The following is a 20,110-nucleotide window of genomic DNA, read 5'->3' as shown; positions in this document are numbered from 1 at the left end:
AATCAAAGCAGTGCACCTTCCTGGAGTATGAGGTGATCCTGCCTATTTATAATGAGGTAGGAGAAAGTGTATGTGATTATGCATCAAAGGCTGAAAACTGAAATAAGAAAAGATGAACATACACTATAGATTAAGCATTTAAAATTGTGGATTTCAGTCCATTCATACAATACATCGATGTGTTAACACCTTGATTCAATTGGCAGCAATTTCATGTTAACTGATGACTTTAAGCACTCTATTAGAAACAACTTTGATATAATAATTGTCCCACATTATTTCACAATGATGTACTATGACTTGGGATTGACAAAGAGGGTAGTGAGCCTGAAGAATTCGATCAGTAAAATGTAATAATGGTGAGAGTTAAAGGCATAGTATGCACTAAAAAGCTTAACTAATGTAGGTACTGTAGAAGAAAAGCAACAAAGAAGTTATAAAAAAGAAAAGTGTAAAATCTACTTGCAACATTTTTCCTGTACAGTGTATTTACCAGTAAACCGAATGATGAGTCAGCAAAAAATAAAAAAGGGTTTAATGACTGATCAGGACAATAAAATAGTTAAAAAATAGACCCATCAACTATGATGTAGGACAACAGTCAAAACTATTAGATTTGTCCAATAAAGAGTGTAGTCAACACACATCCTGAAAGGGAAGAAGGGTTGATCTTTAAGAAGGGATGACACCGTCTTGGGGTAGAGAAACTGGGTTGGAAGAGAAGGGGGAAAGACAGATGAAGGGGTGGAGGGACTGATCAGAGGGGTGCCAGACACAAAGAGGCCAGGCCATGGCCGGTGGCACGCGATGGGCAGATTAACCAGCGTTTCCTCCCCTAACTGAAGCATTAGGACACCTGACTGAGTCCCGCCAATGGCAGCCAGCCAAGGATTTGTGTGTGTGTGTGGGGGGGGACAAGCTGGGGCTCGCCTTTCAACACTCAGGCTCTTCAACAACACAAAGAGGGGTGGGGTGGTGTTCGTGGGGGAAAAAATAGGGGGTGATGGGCTGGTGGCTTGGAGTGGGGGGGTGGGGGGGGCTACAAGCCTTACCCCTCACCATCTGCTGCCCAGGCTAAGTGAGGACAGGGGTAGGGCCAGAGTGTGGGGTGGAGTATTTGAGCGTGTGCACGAAAAAACACACGTGTATCTGCGTGCACGCACCTGTTAGTGTGTCAGTGGGTGGGTGGGTGGGTGGAATGGCAGATGGACAGGGCATACTCCTGGCACCGGACCGCCGATGTTAGTCATCCCACATTAAGGAGTATCCCCCTTCCCCCACATTCCTAACCCCTGCTACCTAATCCAGAGTGCCAGCCAATTCTTTATGTTTTGCTCAGTTTGATTAAGACATCCATGATTAGAGACATTATGGGATGGGCGAGAGGGTGGGTGGGTGTGGGTGTGTGTGTGTGTGTGTGTGTGTGTGAACCGCTGATCCATTCGGCTGTTTACTGTAATCAAAGCCAAACAGACGCAGCCCCTTTTGCCCCCACGCCACTTAGCAATCTTTCTTATTCTGGCATTGAAGACACATTTTATCAGTCGCTAAACTGAGATTTCTCATTCTTTCTTGAAAGAGGTACATCAAGATGCGGCTAAGACAGGGAATCCCCAGGTAATTGTGCCAGATTGAATACCCCCCCCCCCCCCCCCACACACACACACACAAAACTATACCCATTGACACATCCTCATACAGTATTTGATAATTCCCCCCCTCTCCGTGCTGTGTGTGTTTAGTTGCACATCATCAGCAAACTGTTTATTTCCCCCTGTAAAAAGGGGGTCAGAGCAGCAGACCGTTCGGTCTTGCTGAGCAGTAATCTGAAAATGCCTGTAATCCTCCATACAGAGCCCTTCTGGAGACCGTAGTTGTAGAGTAGAGAGGTGTAGCCTCGTCTCCGTTTAGCAGCCATGTGTCAGACCAGGCTTGACACGCAACCAGGGCCTTACAGCTGCCAGGACACACACTGAGAGATGAGGCACAGTAAAGCTGCCCTGGTCACTCACTGGAATAATTATGCCATTTTTCGGCCTATACAATGCAAGTGAGTGCAGGTCACTGAACTTATTCAACTCAGTGTTAGAACAAGTGGCAATTCTCGCAGCCAATAAAAATCACTGGTTTATGAATATGCCATTATACACTGTGTGCAGGGTGTACCAAGAAGCACCATGTCTGAAATTTGAGATGAACACACTAAAACATAGCTCAGTGATAAATGTTTACTTGGCAACACCACCAACAGGAATACACCATCATATCAGCATTTATGTTCGTGACATTTTTTTCGAGTAAGTATACGTGAATCTTCCCAAGGGACTTCTGTAATGATGAAGTTGCACTGAAGTTCCTGAAATAAACAACAGATTAGCGCACCCTTTTAATAAATGTCTACATTGTGAAGCTGCACTGGGACAGAAAAGCGAGGTGCACAACCGCACACAAGAGTAGGGTACCTTTTATTCCCGAGTATATGTTCTGCACCACCTAAAATGTTGAACTTGCCTTTGATTCGGAATGGAAATCACATGGTTCACCGTCAGCCGTGTCGCTTTTCTTACACACCGTACGTCCAAGCTGCACATCCAGGATGTAGTTTATTCCAGCGACCACCTACAAAAATTAGCAGGACTTATCATGGTTACTGTTTACGGTTGAATCTTTATCTTTATTAGCTATATGACTCCAGTGCAAGGTCTTACTTGAATTTTGGCCGATGTTATGTTCACAATTTTGTAGGAAAACTGGTCTTCTGTGTTTGCTTTGTTGAATTCGACCACAGCAAACCGGGCTACCGTCACAACCTTGGTGCTGTTTGCTGGGATTTCGTGAGGCTGGCCGGTCATCACATGTTTAGCGGTTGTAAAGCGACCAGCCGAGGCGCAGATGAAAATACAAAACAAGACAAACATTTTCAGCCCACTAAGTTGCATTCGAGGCAGCGAAATAGAAGCCCAGTTGCCGTCTCCGAGCGAGTGACTTAAAATATGCCCCCTGGAAACACACACCTGTTTCCTATGTGTTGATTAAAATATGACTGTCCGAACTGAAAATCACCACTCCGACCAGAAACTTGTGCGTTGCGCGGCAACCGCGTTGCTAAGCTGCCGTGAAGTTGGTGCTGCTGGTGGAAAGCAAGCTAATGTGTGTTCATTCAGTTAAAAATACAATAAACAAAATCAAAAGTATGGAAGTTACACCTATATTTTTCAAAAGAGAAATACAGCACTGTTCCTGTCTACCGTGACTTCCCACAGGCAGACAATAATTTTAACAGATAAGACATCATCAAGCACAGGTGTGATCTCCATTTGATAATTAATTATTGATAGGCCACACCATTATTGACTCATTCTTCCTAATTCTGCTGATAATTTAAAAAATTATTAACGGGATCAAATATTAGGAAATAACAAATTTGCAACACTGTTGTCAAGCATTATTATTTTACAAGACTGACAAAGTGAATTTATTAAAAAAAATGTTTTCCACACTGATCAACACACACACACACACACACACACACACACACACACACAAATATTTTAATATTAAAATAAAACTATAAAAATAGAAACAAAATCTCAGGTGTCCACTCTCTTTATATATCCAAACAATCACTAGTGAAGCCAGTAGTTTTTAGATGTCTCATAATTAAGCTGAATGAAGGTCACCTCTGTGTTATCAAGGTGTGACAAGTAATTTTACTTAAAATACTATTCTAACTGCACGGTCTGAGTGTGGGTAAAAAAAAGTACATCACAAAGTCAAATTAATATTTTAAACCACTGTATGACAGGACTAGTGAAAAGTATCAGCTGGAGGAATGATACACCAAAATTTCTGAGGCATTGAATATCACTTGAAATAGGGGTAGCGCTGCTGTAAGCCTTGAGCAGGACCGCCCATGTGACAAGGGCACTTGTGTGACAGGGCAAGATAAGGCCTACTGCAACTTTAAAAGGGGATACAAACTGATCACACCAAATTCAGTATTAAGTTTAAACCAAACATTGCAAGCTAACTAAAGCACACTGTCCCCTCAATGAAGCCTGGGCATAATAGTGTCATGCTGTGTGGCATGCCTCTCTGCAGGGTTTGTGAAGATAGAGGGTCCAGACCCATCAACCCATTTGAAAATCTATCACAAGCCTTGACTAATGACTATTGACTCCCCATACAACTTGACAGAGCTTAAGCAGTTTTGCATGATGCATGGAGAAATCACAAATCCATCCACACGCACTCAAGCCCCCAGCTGCTGTCTCTGCTTAAAATTAAATCAAACAGGGTCAACTATGCAACCAGCCATTTTGTTTCACATCTGTACTTTGTTTTGAATTATTTGTAGATATTTGACATTAAAGTGTTGTTGATCATTGCAGGAAAAATCTTCAACTGTAATACAAATATACAATTTTTATACAGTCTTTATTTTTCCTCCTGAACAGTGAATTTCTGTGGCTTCCAGTAAAACAAAGGTTGACTATAAATGTCACTGCTTTTCAAATGAATTCATCTTTTAATCCAAATGAGCATCAGAAAATATTAGCAACTACAATTTACTCACTGTCTCGTGTTAGTCACTTAATTTTTAAAAATATATCTGTTTTTGTCCATTCTTGTTAGGGGCTGAAATTGCGAATATTGTGTCTTTGTGAATCTTAGAGTCACACTGATAAGAGGATCTAGCAGCCAGGGAACAGTGATCTGCAAAGCAGGAGGAGTGTGGTGCTGCTGTAAGGGCAATGGATCCTAGAAGACACGGAGGAAAATGGGGATTAGTGGAGAGAATACAGTGTTAGGGTTTGTATTTTGGATTTCAATTTGGAGACTCTGTTATAGTCCCCCATCACTAAAGACATAACATAAAACACATTCCTCTGTTGTACTTGAAAGCACTTATGATCCAGAATCCTGAGACACTGTGTAGTGTGGGTGGGACACAGCATACTGAAGGTGGGCGCAGGGTTTTTCTTTTTTTCTCTTTTCCACAGTAGGAAACGTTTTATTCAAGTTCAGTGTGGACAGGAGGAGTGATTATGGTAGGGCTGCAACTAACAATTATTTTCATCGATTAATCTGCTGATTATTTTCTCAGTGAATCAATTAACCGTCTTGTCTATATGTCAGAAAATAGTTTAAGATTCCCATTGTAATTTCCCAGAACACAAGGTGGAATCATTTTCTTGTTTTGTCTAACCAGCAGTCCAACAGTCTAAATCCCAAAGATATTCAGTTATGTGACAACGAAAAGGACCAAATCCTCACATCTCACCTCACATTTGGCATGTTTGTTTGATAAGTGACTTGAACAATTAATGGCTTATGAAAATTATTGCAGAATAATGTTCTGTTGAATGTTTAATTGATTAGTCAGCCATCAACAGTAGTTTCAATTCTAAATTACAGCAGCTAATAACTCTTTCAGTGTACACATGGGCATATAAATATTTTAAAAAGCCTCTTCCACTCTGCAGCACCATCCTTTACAAACACATTTTGTAGCTGAGCTGTTATACTTTTAAAACTTGAAATTATTGTATAAATTACAGTTTTCAGAGATATCAAATGCTGGTTCATTTTGAATCACAAGCAAACACAATACAGTTCAGTTGGTTAAAGTCTCCATTTGATGTTAGGGTGCTGCCAGTTAAAGGCACCATGGGTTTCATGGTTTTACTATTCAGGACTAAGCATTATTTAGTAATAACAGGAATAATCGGGCATAGAATATACTCGACATGGTGTATTCTTTATATGCCTTTGAAGCCAACTGAAATCTAAGGGGAGTGTCAGGTTTCTTAATTGCTAACAGCAGTGAAAGTACATTCCTTAAGGGCAGTGGCTGAATAAAAATTCAGTGGGTCAAATAAATAAATGCAGCAAATATAGAGGAATCCTGGTGGAAGGCCTGTTTTAGCTATTTGGGGGAAATATTTGTTTTATAACAGGAAAACTACCCTAAACATAAAGACATGAATCCATTTTAAAGTTTATGTCAGAAATTGTCAGGAATAGGGAATCAGATATTTTACTTTAGTAAAAGCAATAATACCACACTATAAAAAAAATATACTCCATTGCGAGTAGAAGTCTAGCATTCAATATTTTTAACTCAAGTAAGCAAAATGGACTGAAGGTATCAAAAGTAAAAGTACTGGTAGGCAGAATATTGGATCATTATTATTGATATAACATGTAAGCAGCATTTCAGTGTTGTAGCTTGTTTAGATGAAGCTAATTTAACTACTTTTCACACTTCGGGATAGTTTAATCTACGTCACTGCATCATACTGTACAAACTCATAATTTAATGCAAAATCTTGTGAAGTAACTAACTATAGCTTACAAATACATAAAGTGGAGTGGAGACGTACTGCAACAACATCTGCCTCTGAAATGTAGTGGGGTCGAAGTATAAAGTGGCATAAAATACAAATACTGCAGAACAGTACAAGTACCACAAAAATGCATTTAAGTAGCGACAGTACTTGTAAATGTACGTAAAAAGGCTGAGGAAATTGCAGTACTGTGCTGTACCAAACTACAAATGTACCTCTTTATTTAACGTCTCTGTTGTTGTCAGCAAGACTTTTCCCTCAGCTGCTCTGCTGCAGTTAACGTTGGTTGCGAATATTAAACCTAAAGGCATTCATTTATTCATTTCCAATATTTTCGTAATATCAAAACAATAACATGCCTTCGGCAAACGGTAAGCAGCCATGATTAAACAATGTTCTTCTTCGTTGCGCTTCTTTACAGCTCATTACAGTATTTTACGGCAGTTGGGAAATAGCAAATGGTGCTTCACCGCCCCCCATCGACTCGGAGTCTGAACTGACTTTTCTCAGGATATTTAGGCAACTGCTTTTGCGAAAATGTGGTTGCCCGTTGACTAATTCAGATTAATTACATTTTAGATTAATTTATTCCTTCATGATATACTCCCCAAAGGTAAACTCTGAACTCAACTGAGGTTTGGGACATTTATGAATCATAACCATCATCATTTTTCATCATTAATGACAGGTAAGCAATCAGCAGTTTGATCTAGAAATGAAAGTTTACTGAAATGAGTGAACATATTTCAAATATCTTTATTGGTTATTATGAATATCCAGTTTCTTGTAAATCTGTATTTGTTATCTCATAGGAAGAATATTAAAACAACAAAGGTAGGGATATCAATACAATAAAGCCTATTCTACTCTGTATCATTGTTAAAATGCAAGCTTGCAAACATGTTCTACCACCATGCAGCTAGCATTAACGTTTTGCTCCATAATAATAATAATAATGAAAATAAAGATAAAAAATATCAATATCATATAAAATAGTTTCATGTTAGTATAGGGGGGAAATATGTCCATTAAAAATTACTTTTGAAACACTGTATTAAATGTAGTAATAATGTAATAAGATTCACTTACATTATAATATACAGTAAGTATCAGAATAAAAAAATGTATACGGGAGCAAACTGAAGGTATAATTGATATAATATCATTTTCTGTATTACAATAGTTTTTTCTTTTAGGATTTTATTTTATCCAATTTTATATTTACAACAATCTCACCATATTGGACATTTTGGAAAACATTTAAATGTTGCATGTGCAAAACAAAGCAAAATAAGACCCAAACATGTCTATGTACAGCTATTAAACAATGTTTTTGTAAACTGAAACTACTTTTTTCTAAATAGTTAATTCTAAATAGAAAAACAAAAGATGAATTTTAGACAAATTGGAGGTTATTATTTTATTTAAAAACAACAAAATATAAACCACACTACACTTTTAAAAAGCCTATTTTCTTCTTTTTACAGAACATGTTAGTGTTGAACAAGTTTTTTAAAAAATGGCCACAAGTGAAGAATCATCACAAAGAAAGGCAAATCAATTCACTGGAAAATTAAATTTCATAAATGTTGGTGAGTGTGATGTGCACCTGTTTTCAGCAAACCAGCATCTGAAGTGCAGACCCATCTATATGCATTTAAAGGGGGCTCACTCTAACTCTCACGCAAATCCCATTTATTTTCATCTGAATATACATAACAGATAGTTTAAAAAACAAATCACTCTACCATGACAGCTCCATAAGAGCAAAATATATCCAACAAATTACACTTAAAAATACTTCATTGGACAATGAAGGAATGTAGTGCTGGTTCATCTTAGTAACACCAGTACAAACACAAAAAAGAAAAAATCTGAATATCATCACCAACTAAACAGCTAGAAAACATAAGAAACACTTGGATTAAGCTACACATTAGTCAAGTCCATCCTTAAATAATTTTCATCAAAAGTTACATGTTGTTAGTTTTGCTTCTCAGACACAATTTTCTGATCACGTTTGTCAAGTCTACCGTGAGTGTTTTGGCACAGAGTGTGGCTGTATTATTTGTAGTATGATATGTGCTCTGCATTTAATAAGCAATTTGAAACAGTACTTGGGCCGTGTAAGTTGTGCTGATATGGAAAACTGGCAAAACTGCAAACCATCATTGCCTTATCTAGCTATTGTGTAACATCTGCAAAATAGAAAACTGTTGTTCATATTTAAATCTACATTAACCATTCATGAAAACACAATCCAGCTGCTTGTTTTTGTCTTAGGGTTTGTTTCCATAAAATATCTTCACCCCGTGAGAGGGAGCGTCACACCTGAGGTACCATTACCAACATCCTTCACAATCAGAAACTGCATTTAAGCTTGTCCAGTCAAAGGAAATTACAGTAAATGGAGAAACGTGTACCAGGATTTGTCCTAGATTTTTCTTCCTTTCTTTTTGACCCAGGACTTGACAGCCTTGACAGCAGCAGTGTGGTCACAACATATCTGCCAACACTAACCTCTGAAATGATTTTTTTTTTCTTTTTAACAGTACAAAAGGTCTCCACCTCTCACAAGACACACGTACACGTACACACACACACACACACACACACACACACACACACACACACACACACACACACACACACACACACACACACACACACACACACACACAGTCCTTCCTAACAGGCCACACTTTCAGCTAGTGGTTATACTGGCGTTGCGTATTTCGATATCATTTGATGATGAGCTCTCAGTTTGATTCCTTAACTTATAAACTTAGAAATCTACAACTCGCTTCATGTGTATGATGCACTGATTGAAAAAGGTGCAAAGTAAAATGGCAGAGCACAGAATCAGCCTATTTCAAGGTGTGTCTGTGGTTCACCAGAGCTTCTGCTGTAGAGCAAATATTTAAGATTATTTTCAGATCGCCCCTTTGCAAAATCTGGCACAGACACAGGCCATTCTTTAATTTGAAATATCTAAACCTTGCCTCTATAAATGACAAGATATGATATTACTTATCAGTGTGGGAGGTGTTGCGGCACAGTGAGGGTTAAAATAAAAGATGACCGAGTGAAAAACCCGAGTGTTGACAGATATGTTACGTTGCATGCTGCCCCAACTTGACAATGGTGAAGGAAACCCTGGTTTGTACACATAACTCTGTCTTCAGTCCACATGGAGTCCATTAGAACCGCTGCGTGTTCCTACAGGGTGTTATTCACCGGGGACGAAGAGAGCTGCCAGGCCCAATGGTTCACCACTGTTCTGTAAATCCTTGTCTGACTTCGGCTTTTTAAAGAGCGATGGAAGATTCCGGATATGAACCTCCTTCCTGAACTGCTGGCACAGAGCTTTCTGTTGGCAGGGGACAGAGGGATGAGAGGTTAAACTGAGCTATCCAAGATCTACCAGAAAGAATTTCATTAGACTGTACAGTCCTGTTGAGCTGCTGCACTTTTTTTTTTTTTTTTTTGCTGCCGAGCACAGAAGATTTACAACACAGCCAGAATTGCACTGCTGAGTAATGACTTGCACTATTATGGCCAGTGTCTCTGGTCACTTCTGATGTCTGTCTGCACTGTGATATAACAGAAGAACACTGCTCTCTAGTGGTCAAATGTGGCATTACCCCAACTGTTCCTGCAATAAGCTTCTTGAACTGGTCTTTCCTCTTCTTGTCTCCAACCTTCTGGGCATTGGGGTCCATGAGCCTGCGATCATACTGGTCCAGACCCTCCACACTGATGTTTGGGATCTGGGTCATTACTGCTCTCAGCTCCATGTAGCGAGGGCGCTAAGACAGATGGACAGACAGATGTACGCACAAGCAAGGAGATTAAACGAGAGATGCATTCTCAGGAATTAAGTTAAATTTGGGGACATATTATATCTCCCAAAACTAAAAATCTCCACATATATGGAAAATTTGCTTTACCCCAGCACTACTACATGGTGTCACCTTGCGGATTTTTCTCCACTTTCTGACTTAACAATAATCAAGAAAATAACGGGCAGGTTAGTTGATAATTCATTGATATTGACTGACAACTTGGACTAAGAGAGAGACTAACTCTGGGAAGGAAAATGGACCAAACAAAGGTAAAATAAAGAGCAGATATGACGGAAATTATTGCCATTAGCCTCACCAGGTTTTCATAGATGAGCATGGCCAGCTGAGAGAGGGTAGAGTTGCATACTTCATGCTGCCCATGAACCTGAAGGCCCCTGAGAACACTGGTGTAGAACCACGTGACCGCCTCAGGAAGAAGATTACCCCCTACGACCTGGAGAGACACCAAGTGAATGTGGGAGGAAAACTTAAGAAACTCTGACAGCCACCTCCCAAGTCACAGGTGCTGAATGAGTGACTATCAATTTAGACATTCAAAGAAGGAGTTTGATCTGTTGTGTGCTACCTGCCGCAGAAGGGTCCAGCAGACCATGGAAGCAGTGCGGTGACAGTTTGAGGTGTCCTTCCATGACAGCGAGGTGAAGGAGAGGGTCAATAGGGACATGTAGATGTTCTGAGCAAAGAAAAAGAAATGTTTATATACAGCATTTATCTGCGACTATACTGTTCCCTGAATGTTATGTGATGTGCCTTAGGCTGACCTCGTGTTTCATCAGGCACTTCCCCAGCTCAGTCAGCTCGTCTGTGGGCTGGGCGGGAGACACCGTCTGCACTGAATCCATCATCATGTCTTCCTCTATGCAGGAACATTTCAAGCAAAATGATGAGACGCTTCTCTGAACAAAAAACAAACACAATCCACCTACTGATTCAGATTTTCTTATTTGACTCTTACCGTCTACCTCCTCCTTATTTGCGGCCGGTTCAGGCACTTTTCTGGCAATACAGCTCACAGCTAGAGGAGAAGAAAGAAATATTATGGCCTCATAAAAACTCAACTCAGTAAAAGCTGATCAGGCAGTTGTGTGCTATAACCTGAAAATCCCACACCTCATATTTTTTAGTACCTTCTTAACACACACCATCAAAAACCGCACTCTATCCTGCGTGTACGTGAAGCAGACCTCGCCTTGTGATGCAAGACTAGTTTTAAAAGTACAATCCAATCCAATTAATGATACTTTACAACATTTTTAAACACTTGTGTGAGTTGTTGATTTGGAGTGAATATTTTTTTCAGAACTCCACTATTAGATAGTCTTAGCTTTAGCTAGGAATTATGGCTGACATTTGCTCTTTCCTAATGTGTTCTGAAACCATTTTTAGCTTGTGTAGCTGGCAGAAACACAACCTCACCACATGACTTAAGTGCATTAGCAGTATTAACGAATAAGCCCTGAGTGTGACTGTTTTACTACACCTTTATACTGTATGTAAAGGCAACAACAGCTTGCCATACGTGCATGGAAATTAAAATGGGAGCAGTTGCTAGAGAAGCTGAAACATACCGAGAAGATCCAGCACCTCCCTGGTGAGCAGGCGCACCAGCTGCTCCTCCAACATCTCCTGCGTCACCTGGCTCTCCTGGCACACCACCTCCTCCTGATCCTCACCGCTAAAAACACAAAAAGCAGGTTGCCAGTTAAGTACATCCACATATCCAATTTGTAGCTTTGACACAGAGAGCCATCAAAGAATTAAACATACTCTACATTCAGTAAAGGCTTTAGAGTTACAATAGAGACAGATACAAACACGTTCCTGGAACTTACTTAATAGAGGTCCTCTGGTTGATGACCTGCCACTTGACATTGAGTCTCTGTAGTATGTAACAGAAACAAGGCCAAAAGATTTAGCAGCAAAATTAGCTGTGACTGAATGAATGAAGTGGTGAGATTAATGATGAGGTTTTACTGAATGGGATGTATGGAGATCCTGACCTGCTGCATGTAGGTGAATAGAGGGCCCAGCAGGGGGCAGAGTAGACTGTCGTAGTACTCCTGAGGACATGATAGCACCAGCTGCCTCAGAAACACCCGTACACTTGTTAAGGAAATTCGGTGTTGACATTAAGCAATAGCTCAGCTCTGTTTACGCAGAGTAATAACATTAGTCATAAAAAGATCTTGTATATCACTAAACTACTGGCTAAAGCATGGTAAAAAAAGTGGTAATTGTAATGGAGCGAAAGTAAATAAGGATATGAATCATAGGGCGAAGTCTGTGGTCAGGCACATGGTCAAGGGAGACAAAAGCAGAGCCCGCTATTTCCTCAGCCAACCTCTCAATGGTGTAGAACTCCTGCTGCAAGGACAGACCTGCATTTCCCAGAACATGGAAGCTACGGAGGTAAAGAGAGCAGAAGAATGGGTTGGATCTAATCTGCAGTGGCATGTGAGGTACAAACCATACCATAAAGAAACAAAAGTTTCTCACCAGTTGTCATACAATGTGGTGAAAAATCCCTGCATGCGCTCCAGGTTGGTTCTATATACAGGCGAGTCATAAATATCCAGAAGATGCTGAGGGAGACCTGGAGAAAGCAAATATTGAGAAGGTTTAACAACCACAGCTTTTTTTTCCAGATGATGGCTCACTGTGGAAAAAAAGGAAGTGCAGAAGGATTCTCTTACCAAGAACCACATTTTTCTCTGCATCCATCACCTCATGGGCCCTGGAAAAGGTCTCACTCAGACGAGCCATGTTCTCTGGCACGAACAGACTGTTGTGAGTCCTGCAGTGGAGAGTAAATAAAGGAATATAATAACAGAAATATTATTGAAACACTGTTCCATAATGCTGAACTCGCTAATAGCCATTTTATATCAACAACCTACATGCATGTCCCAGCTAAAAATCAAGGTCAGACTCCATCTATTATGTGTAATGTAACAAAATAGACTATTCCATACCCACATCATGTGTAAATGGCTTGATATGGGGGTATTATGGTATTAAAAAGGGGTAATGCAAGATACAGTGTCAACCCACTGGCATACCTGATGAGAGCCAACAGGTTGGGCAGCAAGACCAGAAACTGGGCAGTGCAGGGGTTCCTGTAGATGGGAGCTCCGGCGGGGGTGTAGCCCACCACAAAGCCACCAGCCTTGGCTTCCTCCAAGTCTGCAGGCCACCGTGCCCGTTTCACCACCCCCAGCATGGCGTACAAACAGAAACTCAACTAGAGGAAGGTTAGGAAAAAAAGAGGGATGAACGGTTAAATAATTTATTGAATACCTGTAAAACCAAGGACTCTCCCATCAACCTCAGCAGTGTGTGCTTAGCGCCAATTAGCAAATGCTAGCATGCTAACACAATAAACTTAGATGGTGAACATACACTAAGTTGTTAGCATCATATTAGCATGCTGGAGTTGACATTAAGCTCAAAGTACTGCTGTGCCTAAATACTGTCTCACAGAGTTGCTATAGCAGCAGAAACCTGCTCTTATTAATAAAATATAAACTCTAAGCAGAGGCCAAAAAGTGTCTCACAGCTGACAAACAGAAATAAGCCCCTGAAGATATACTGGACTTCATGTGTTCATCTAAGTCTTTGGAAACTTTACATAACTCCACCTGCAACCCTTTGCAATGTTGAGCAGAAAACAAATGTAGCATTAAACCTAAAATAAGTGAATAAATCAACATTGATCTCAAATTGTCTACAACCTCCCTAAAAATCCAGTGACAGAAATTCAGTCAGGACAAAATACTGCAGCCCTCAGAGCTCACATACTAATGCACCTATACACTTACCCGCCCCCTATTAAGTCCTGCTGTGTCTTTCTCTGTACTTTGCTCAGTGACCACCTGATCAGCTCCAACAAAGGACAGGAACAGTGCAGGATCCCACAGCACACTTAAACACAAAGAGGAGATAACAGCCAATTACCTGTCGTGTAATTAAAATATGTCATGTACAGTTTGAAGGTAATAGGAAGAATTCAAACGCACTGCCTCATCTCATCCGAGGTCCATTCTGCAACCACTGATGCCATCAGTTCATCTAGAAAAGCCTTCTGCTTTGCAAAGTCCTTGAAGTGGTTACTGATCAGCACCAAAGCCTCCATCAGGGAACATTTCTCCATGTGAGTCAGTGTGGTGTCGCTCGAGAACAGCTTTTTAACGTGATTGTAAAACATGTCGAAACAAGGCTGGGAAAAAAAAACTCATTATACAGCAGTCATTCATGCCTGTCAGCACTGTGTACCTCAGGCATATATTTTGTACATAAAATCAACTGGGATACAGGGACATTTACCAAGATGAACTGTGGGTAGTCCCGGCAAATTTTGATGATAGAAGAACAGGCGTGCCTCCTCACGTTCTTTACAGCTCTGGTCCGAGGTACCTGGAGACGTCAGTTAGACATCTTATTTTTTGGTCTTGTACATGAAGAATGAAGAAAAGTGCCTATATTTGGCTCTGTGAGGTCAACTCACCTTATTGTCTTGACCAATGTCAAATGTGATGGCTTTAAACAGCTGCAGAGACAAAAGAGAAGAGCGATGTCATGCACACCAAACTTTTCATTCAGATTATGCATTTAAATATTCCTGTGGGTATATAAAATAATGATAATGATGATGTATAGTAGAAACACATATATAATATACAGTAACCAGTGATGACTCAGCTGACCTTGTATAGGACCTGTGTCAGGAAGTGTGGTCGGTGTATGACAAATGGGAAGAGGGCAGAGACGTTGGTGAGGACACAGGACAAGATGAGCGGGTCTTTGGTCTCGTAGTTCAGCACAGCCTGCAGCAGCTCCATGCTTTGATCTATGGGCAGCTTCTATACAGTAGGAGGCAGAAAGAGGAGGCCTTCACATCAGTATAATCAGCATTTTTCCTTACGCGGTTTTACTCCTCTACTGAAAATTTCCCCCATTACCTCCTCCTCCAGACTTTTGAAGATGTGTGCGACCATGCACTCCATGAAGACGGTCACTGCATCCCACTGGACCACAGATGGTGACAGGAGGGAGCACAGGCCCTCTGCAGTCTTAGCTAGTGAGGTGCATTGAGAAGAGAAAAGAAGGTCATTCCCTGCATGAAAGATTCACTGGATTTTTTCCCCCCACTTAAGGTCACAAAGTTCTGACTTTGAGTAGTCAAAAAAAATCAGTTAATTTAACCAAAATCTATCACAAGTGTACAGAAACATTCTCCCTAGCAAAGAACCAAAACTCATAGGTAAAGTGTTATCAATCCCCCTCTCTCATGAGCGCAAACACTTACACGTGGTATCCCCGATGTCAATAGGGCTAGCAATCTGATACTGTAACCATTCTGCTGCTATCTGAAAGGCCTCCAGAGGAACAATGCGACATGCACTCCTCACCACCTCTCCCTGCTGCGCTCGAAAAGCTGTGAAACATGAAAACACACCATGAGAAACATCAAAATAAATACTCATAGTACTGACAATAAGCGTGGTAAAGCAGAATCCATAATACTTACAATTGAAGAATGAGTTGAAGTCCTCGTCGCTGTCAAAGTCCACACGAGAGTACTCACAGCTTGGGTTATCGTCTCTAGATGGAAATCCAGCCTGGAGAGAAAAAGACAAAACCTTTAGTGACACTCTCCACATACACTGGGAACAGTAGTACTGACATCACTGTCTCACCTTGACCAGGTTGGTCATACACGCTCTGAGGTATTTGACAGCCATTTCCACAACAACCGCATCCTTTGACAGAGTCTCATGTCTGAACAAAGCTCCCCAAGTAGCCAGAGTGGACGACTTCAAGAACTGCAGGAAAAAAAATCACAAGAGGAGAGATTCAAACAAAGCTGGGGGATTCATCTGTGTTCACTCAAATGAAGTCTTTAACACGGGGATCTCACCTGACTGGAATGTGTAGTGAAGGCTAAAAGGGCTTCCGTGTACTTGCTGAGATTTGCAGGTACTTCAACCTCCACATCTGAACCCTGTGGAGAGAACACAATATTTACTGATGATCAATCGTGCTAATCGAGTAAAATTGTGCTTCTGTGATCTTTGTGTGTGTGTGTGTGTGTGTGTGTGTGTGTGTGTGTGTGTGTGTGGACCAGGCTCAGATAAAACATCAAAGACCATGTGAACACAAGAATAAATTTGTGGTCAAATCAGGATAAACTCACCACTAATGAGCAGAGCTGGCCTCCCAGAGCACACAGGACCTGACACAGCCTCTTCAGGAAGATGTAACGTCGCTCCACCACCTCCACTGCTCTACACGTATATACACACAGAACTATAAATCATAGCCAGATGTATTGAATGCACTGTTTAATAGGGGTGTTACAATTCTCTAAATTCAGTTTGGTTCAAACCTCGATTTTTGAGCCAGAGATACAAAATACACAGCTTGCCCCAACTTTAAACAGAATAATACTTCTGTGATTTACATGTGTTAATTGTAAAATAAAAAATACATTTTGTCACATTAGTAACATAATGGCTGCACAGCGGTTCTGTCTTCCCATAGTGGACGTTTTTACTGCGGTTTCAGTTTCAGAATGGTTACACCCCTACTTTTCGATAACTATTTTACATCTGTCTTTGTGCTCAACAGTGGGCAAATGTTTCGCATTACTTACTGCGATTCAGAGGATTTCTTACATATTGCCAGTCCATCTGCAGACCTGTAACCAGACAGACAAACTATTTAATAACAGTGAAAAAGGCAGGTTAAAGAAGGATGAGGGGGAGAAGCACGTGTACTCACTGGGCTGCAGAAAGGATGTAGTGGATGGCCACATCATCAAACAGCAGCATGAACGGCTTCCTATCCTCCAGCTTGCCCTGCGGCAGAGTGACACACAGTTTATTATGATCAAATAAATCATGTGTTTTATTACTAAGTGTACTGTGGCACTTACAGGGGTGAACAGCAACATTTTGAGTGAATTGGACTTGTGATTTACAGCCATGTAAATTTATGAAGTAGCATAAATTGATTCGGTATCAGATTTTGCAGGATCCCAGGAGTTGATATGAGCACATGGGATCTAAATGTGGTTATAACCATGGAACCCATTCAAAAGTAAAGGCAATTTATGTCAAATGAGCCATGGTCACAACACTGCAAATGTGAAAACCATACAATAAATTCAGGTTTCAATATTCTCTCTCCTCCACGCCTCTTACTTCAGGAGTCATGAGCTAAAATAAGTGTGTTTTAAAAGGTGGACATGGCTGTACTGCTGATCTGGATCTGCACCATTTCTCTCCATGACCCACATCATTAAAATCTGGTAAGATGTTTTTAGGATCAAATAGAGTAATAAATGTCTGACAAACAAAGAAACAAAAATAATCTCTTCACAGCTATAGGGCAAGCGCTATGATTTAACCATGGCCTTTCACCACATGTGTTTACCCTGTGACTCACCTTCCGGCTGATAGCTATGAGCAGACACTCTGCTGCCTCCAGCTGCAGCTCTGGCTCACTCAGCAGCAGACATAATATCTCCAGTAGATGGCAGTTTCCGGAGGTGATGTGCACCAGAGACACCCAATCTATGTAGCCTGCAAGCGTATTCAGTGTGGCCACAGCGACACGACAGTGAGCTCTGGCCTGTGCGCGGGAAAATGAGGGACAAAAAGGCGGAAAGAAAAGGATGAGAGAGGAGAGTGACACCAAAGTAATTAAAATAATCAAGTTTGTACGAGGTTCATTCTAGAGCAAAGATGAAGTGATGCTTTCTGACCTGCAGTTCATGTCCAGGTGACTCTTTCTGGATAAAAAAAAGAAAAAGGAAGTCACTTCACTGTTAAAGCTTTACTTTTAACAATATAAATAACAGTGTAATACAGCATCAATAGATAAGAGTCATCATAATTCTGAAATATTACCCATAATCCTGTAAAGAAGAGACCCCACTGACCAGCTTACGGTAGTCCTCGACATTGAGCTGCAAAATTGCCATCATGAAACTGAAGATGCTCTCCATGTTTTGGGTGAGCGTCTGCTGGATGTCTCTGCGTCGCTGGGTGGGCAGCGTCTGGAAGGTGATAACATCCTCCGCCAGCCTCAACAGGATCAACATCACCAGCTCTGTCTGTGCCTCCTGTGAGAGGCACGAGAGAATTTTTGTTTTACTTCACTTACTTTGAGGAACAGGATTAAAGGGCTGTGTCTTATGTTTGCTCTTAAACACCAAGAACTGATTTTGTTACTTGCATGTGAGAATTATTACATGATTGTGCTGGACTTGCATGCAAACTGCACTATATAAGTTACTCACCCCTTGGCCAGTGAGAGCCTCCATCTCTTTCAGCATATCTGGCCAGTGCTGCGGCCATTCTCTCTTTATCATTTCCACTGTGATTCGTGACAGGACATCTTTGATATGGCTCTCCTCCTCCAGGATAGAATGAGTACCCTGATAAGACCCATAAGATGTATGAGATGCATGTCTACGACTATGACAGTAATACAGACTTTAAATTCAATTTGAACCACAAGTCAGATGGTTATGTTGCTAACAGCCTATTACATCACACTTACATTTGATAGCAGCTGCATGGCACACTCCTTCAACTGGACTTTCTCTTGTTGTTGCATATTGTTCCATTGAAATCTGGAGGGAAGGCAAGCTTTCTTTCAAAAATGCAGCTTTTAGCAATTAATTATTTGTCATACATGATTAGTTATGTTAGACTCACTTGATGACGTGCTCCAGGATTTGCAAACCAAAGTGTCTTATTACAGCAGGTTGGGCTTTGTCGGCTAATTGTAAGCCACATGGAACACAGAGGGAGTTTGTCTCTTTAAACTCTTCACAAAACTGTTGTGAAAGATAAAGCTTGTTATGTTACAGACCATAAGGTTGTAAAATGATACTTAAATTACTGTCTTATACATGCAGTATGTCAGTCTCTAGAAGATACAGCAACAGCTGCCTCAGCAACATTACAATAAATTCCTAAATAGCATAAAGCTAAACTATCAGCCAAACATTAAAATGACGTGGAGCGTTTCCATCAGCAACATAATGTCAGTTAGCCTTGTTAAATTGAGCTCAGTCCTTCATCAGGACAATCAATATTAAAGCTGATGTTACCATTTCTATGAATGAATGAAGGTGAGTCAACAGTGAAGTGGTGGTGAGGTGATAATCATGGCATACCGGCTAAATCGCAAAGCATCAGACCATCATCTCTGCGTATATAGCTAATGTAAACGAACGTAAACAGACTGTATAAGAGATGCTGATAAAAACTGACTTTTCATTCAGCTTCGCAGGCACTTGATTCTACTTTCACAACAGCTCCAAAGAGATGTCAAGATCGGCTAGTTAGCAGCTAGCTAGCAACCCATAACGATGCTACCTTTAGGGCCTCCAGTCGGTAAATTTGGCTTGTTTCGGCATCCATCATCACATTCACAGCTTTAATAAGCTGATCACACATGGCGGCCACCTGGTCAGCCATGACTTCGGGTAGAATCTGGCACACTGTTGAGACGAAAGCGAGGAGCTCCCTTATGCAAAGCACCTGCACAGCAGCGAGCTGCGTTCGCTCAGGGAGGTACCAACGTGCACAAAATGTGGTGGCTGCGTCTTTGAACCTTTCGCTCGCCGTTGAGTGGGAATTCTGGGAGCTGTAGTTGAAGCGCCATAATTTTAAGATCGTCTATGTGCTGACAGAGAAATCACTCCCGAGTTAAAAAATATTTGTGACTTCAGTATAAGAACCTACGCAGCCCCAAATTGTTTGTCTCATTTTATACGAATAGATAAGCGTTAAACTCTGAAATCATTTGATCAAATAATAATAATCAAATCAAATAATATTGTAATACTTAAGTACAAATTTGAGGTACTTGTACTTTACT

General features: G+C 40.8%; 1 protein-coding gene and 1 non-coding gene across 3 annotated transcripts; both read right to left on the bottom strand.

Annotated features, from left to right (window-relative positions):
- Nucleotides 1-2,512: 2,512 nt before the first annotated feature.
- LOC108880366 (uncharacterized) lies at nucleotides 2,513-6,743 on the bottom strand. 2 transcript variants are annotated; one of them, XR_001960468.2, is made up of 4 exons: nucleotides 6,566-6,743; nucleotides 3,015-4,761; nucleotides 2,709-2,840; nucleotides 2,513-2,619 (listed from the first exon to the last, which is right to left on the bottom strand). It is a non-coding gene; the product is annotated as an uncharacterized LOC108880366 (transcript). The 2 variants fall into 2 exon arrangements; XR_007814836.1 differs by having other exon boundaries at nucleotides 2,709-4,761.
- A 1,012-nt stretch (nucleotides 6,744-7,755) lies between these two features.
- On the bottom strand, nucleotides 7,756-19,831 carry LOC108880393 (exportin-5). Its single transcript, XM_051076757.1, has 33 exons — nucleotides 19,606-19,831; nucleotides 18,940-19,061; nucleotides 18,782-18,854; nucleotides 18,519-18,656; nucleotides 18,159-18,341; nucleotides 17,982-18,008; nucleotides 17,663-17,848; nucleotides 16,997-17,073; nucleotides 16,869-16,913; nucleotides 16,410-16,500; nucleotides 16,134-16,217; nucleotides 15,913-16,038; nucleotides 15,744-15,834; nucleotides 15,522-15,650; nucleotides 15,175-15,290; nucleotides 14,920-15,075; nucleotides 14,721-14,762; nucleotides 14,540-14,629; nucleotides 14,233-14,432; nucleotides 14,035-14,137; nucleotides 13,276-13,457; nucleotides 12,910-13,010; nucleotides 12,713-12,809; nucleotides 12,482-12,617; nucleotides 12,217-12,315; nucleotides 12,049-12,095; nucleotides 11,785-11,891; nucleotides 11,172-11,231; nucleotides 10,978-11,072; nucleotides 10,782-10,889; nucleotides 10,512-10,649; nucleotides 9,995-10,159; nucleotides 7,756-9,720 (listed from the first exon to the last, which is right to left on the bottom strand). Exons 1-33 carry the CDS (start codon nucleotides 19,705-19,707, stop codon nucleotides 9,580-9,582), a joined length of 3,657 nt encoding a protein of 1,218 aa, XP_050932714.1. The 5' UTR covers nucleotides 19,708-19,831; the 3' UTR covers nucleotides 7,756-9,579.
- Between the last annotated feature and the right edge of the window lie 279 nt (nucleotides 19,832-20,110).

Source organism: Lates calcarifer, linkage group LG16_LG22 (genome assembly GCF_001640805.2).
Source record: "Lates calcarifer isolate ASB-BC8 linkage group LG16_LG22, TLL_Latcal_v3, whole genome shotgun sequence".
Classification (NCBI taxonomy): Eukaryota; Metazoa; Chordata; class Actinopteri; family Centropomidae; genus Lates; species Lates calcarifer.
The sequence above is the reverse complement of the archived record's forward strand: the minus strand, read 5'-3'. Positions and strand labels throughout refer to the sequence as shown.

Bases quoted from the DNA above. Each gene is read 5' to 3' on its own strand.
- LOC108880393 (XM_051076757.1), bottom strand. From the start codon at position 19,707: ATGGCTGACCAGGTGGCCGCCATGTGTGATCAGCTTATTAAAGCTGTG. The intron at 17,074-17,662 runs GTGAGTCACAGG...ACTCTGCCGCAG, and splicing joins TCATAGCTATCAGCCGGAAG to GGCAAGCTGGAGGATAGGAA. The intron at 15,835-15,912 runs GTGAGACAGTGA...TTTTCTCTCCAG, and splicing joins GTATGACCAACCTGGTCAAG to GCTGGATTTCCATCTAGAGA.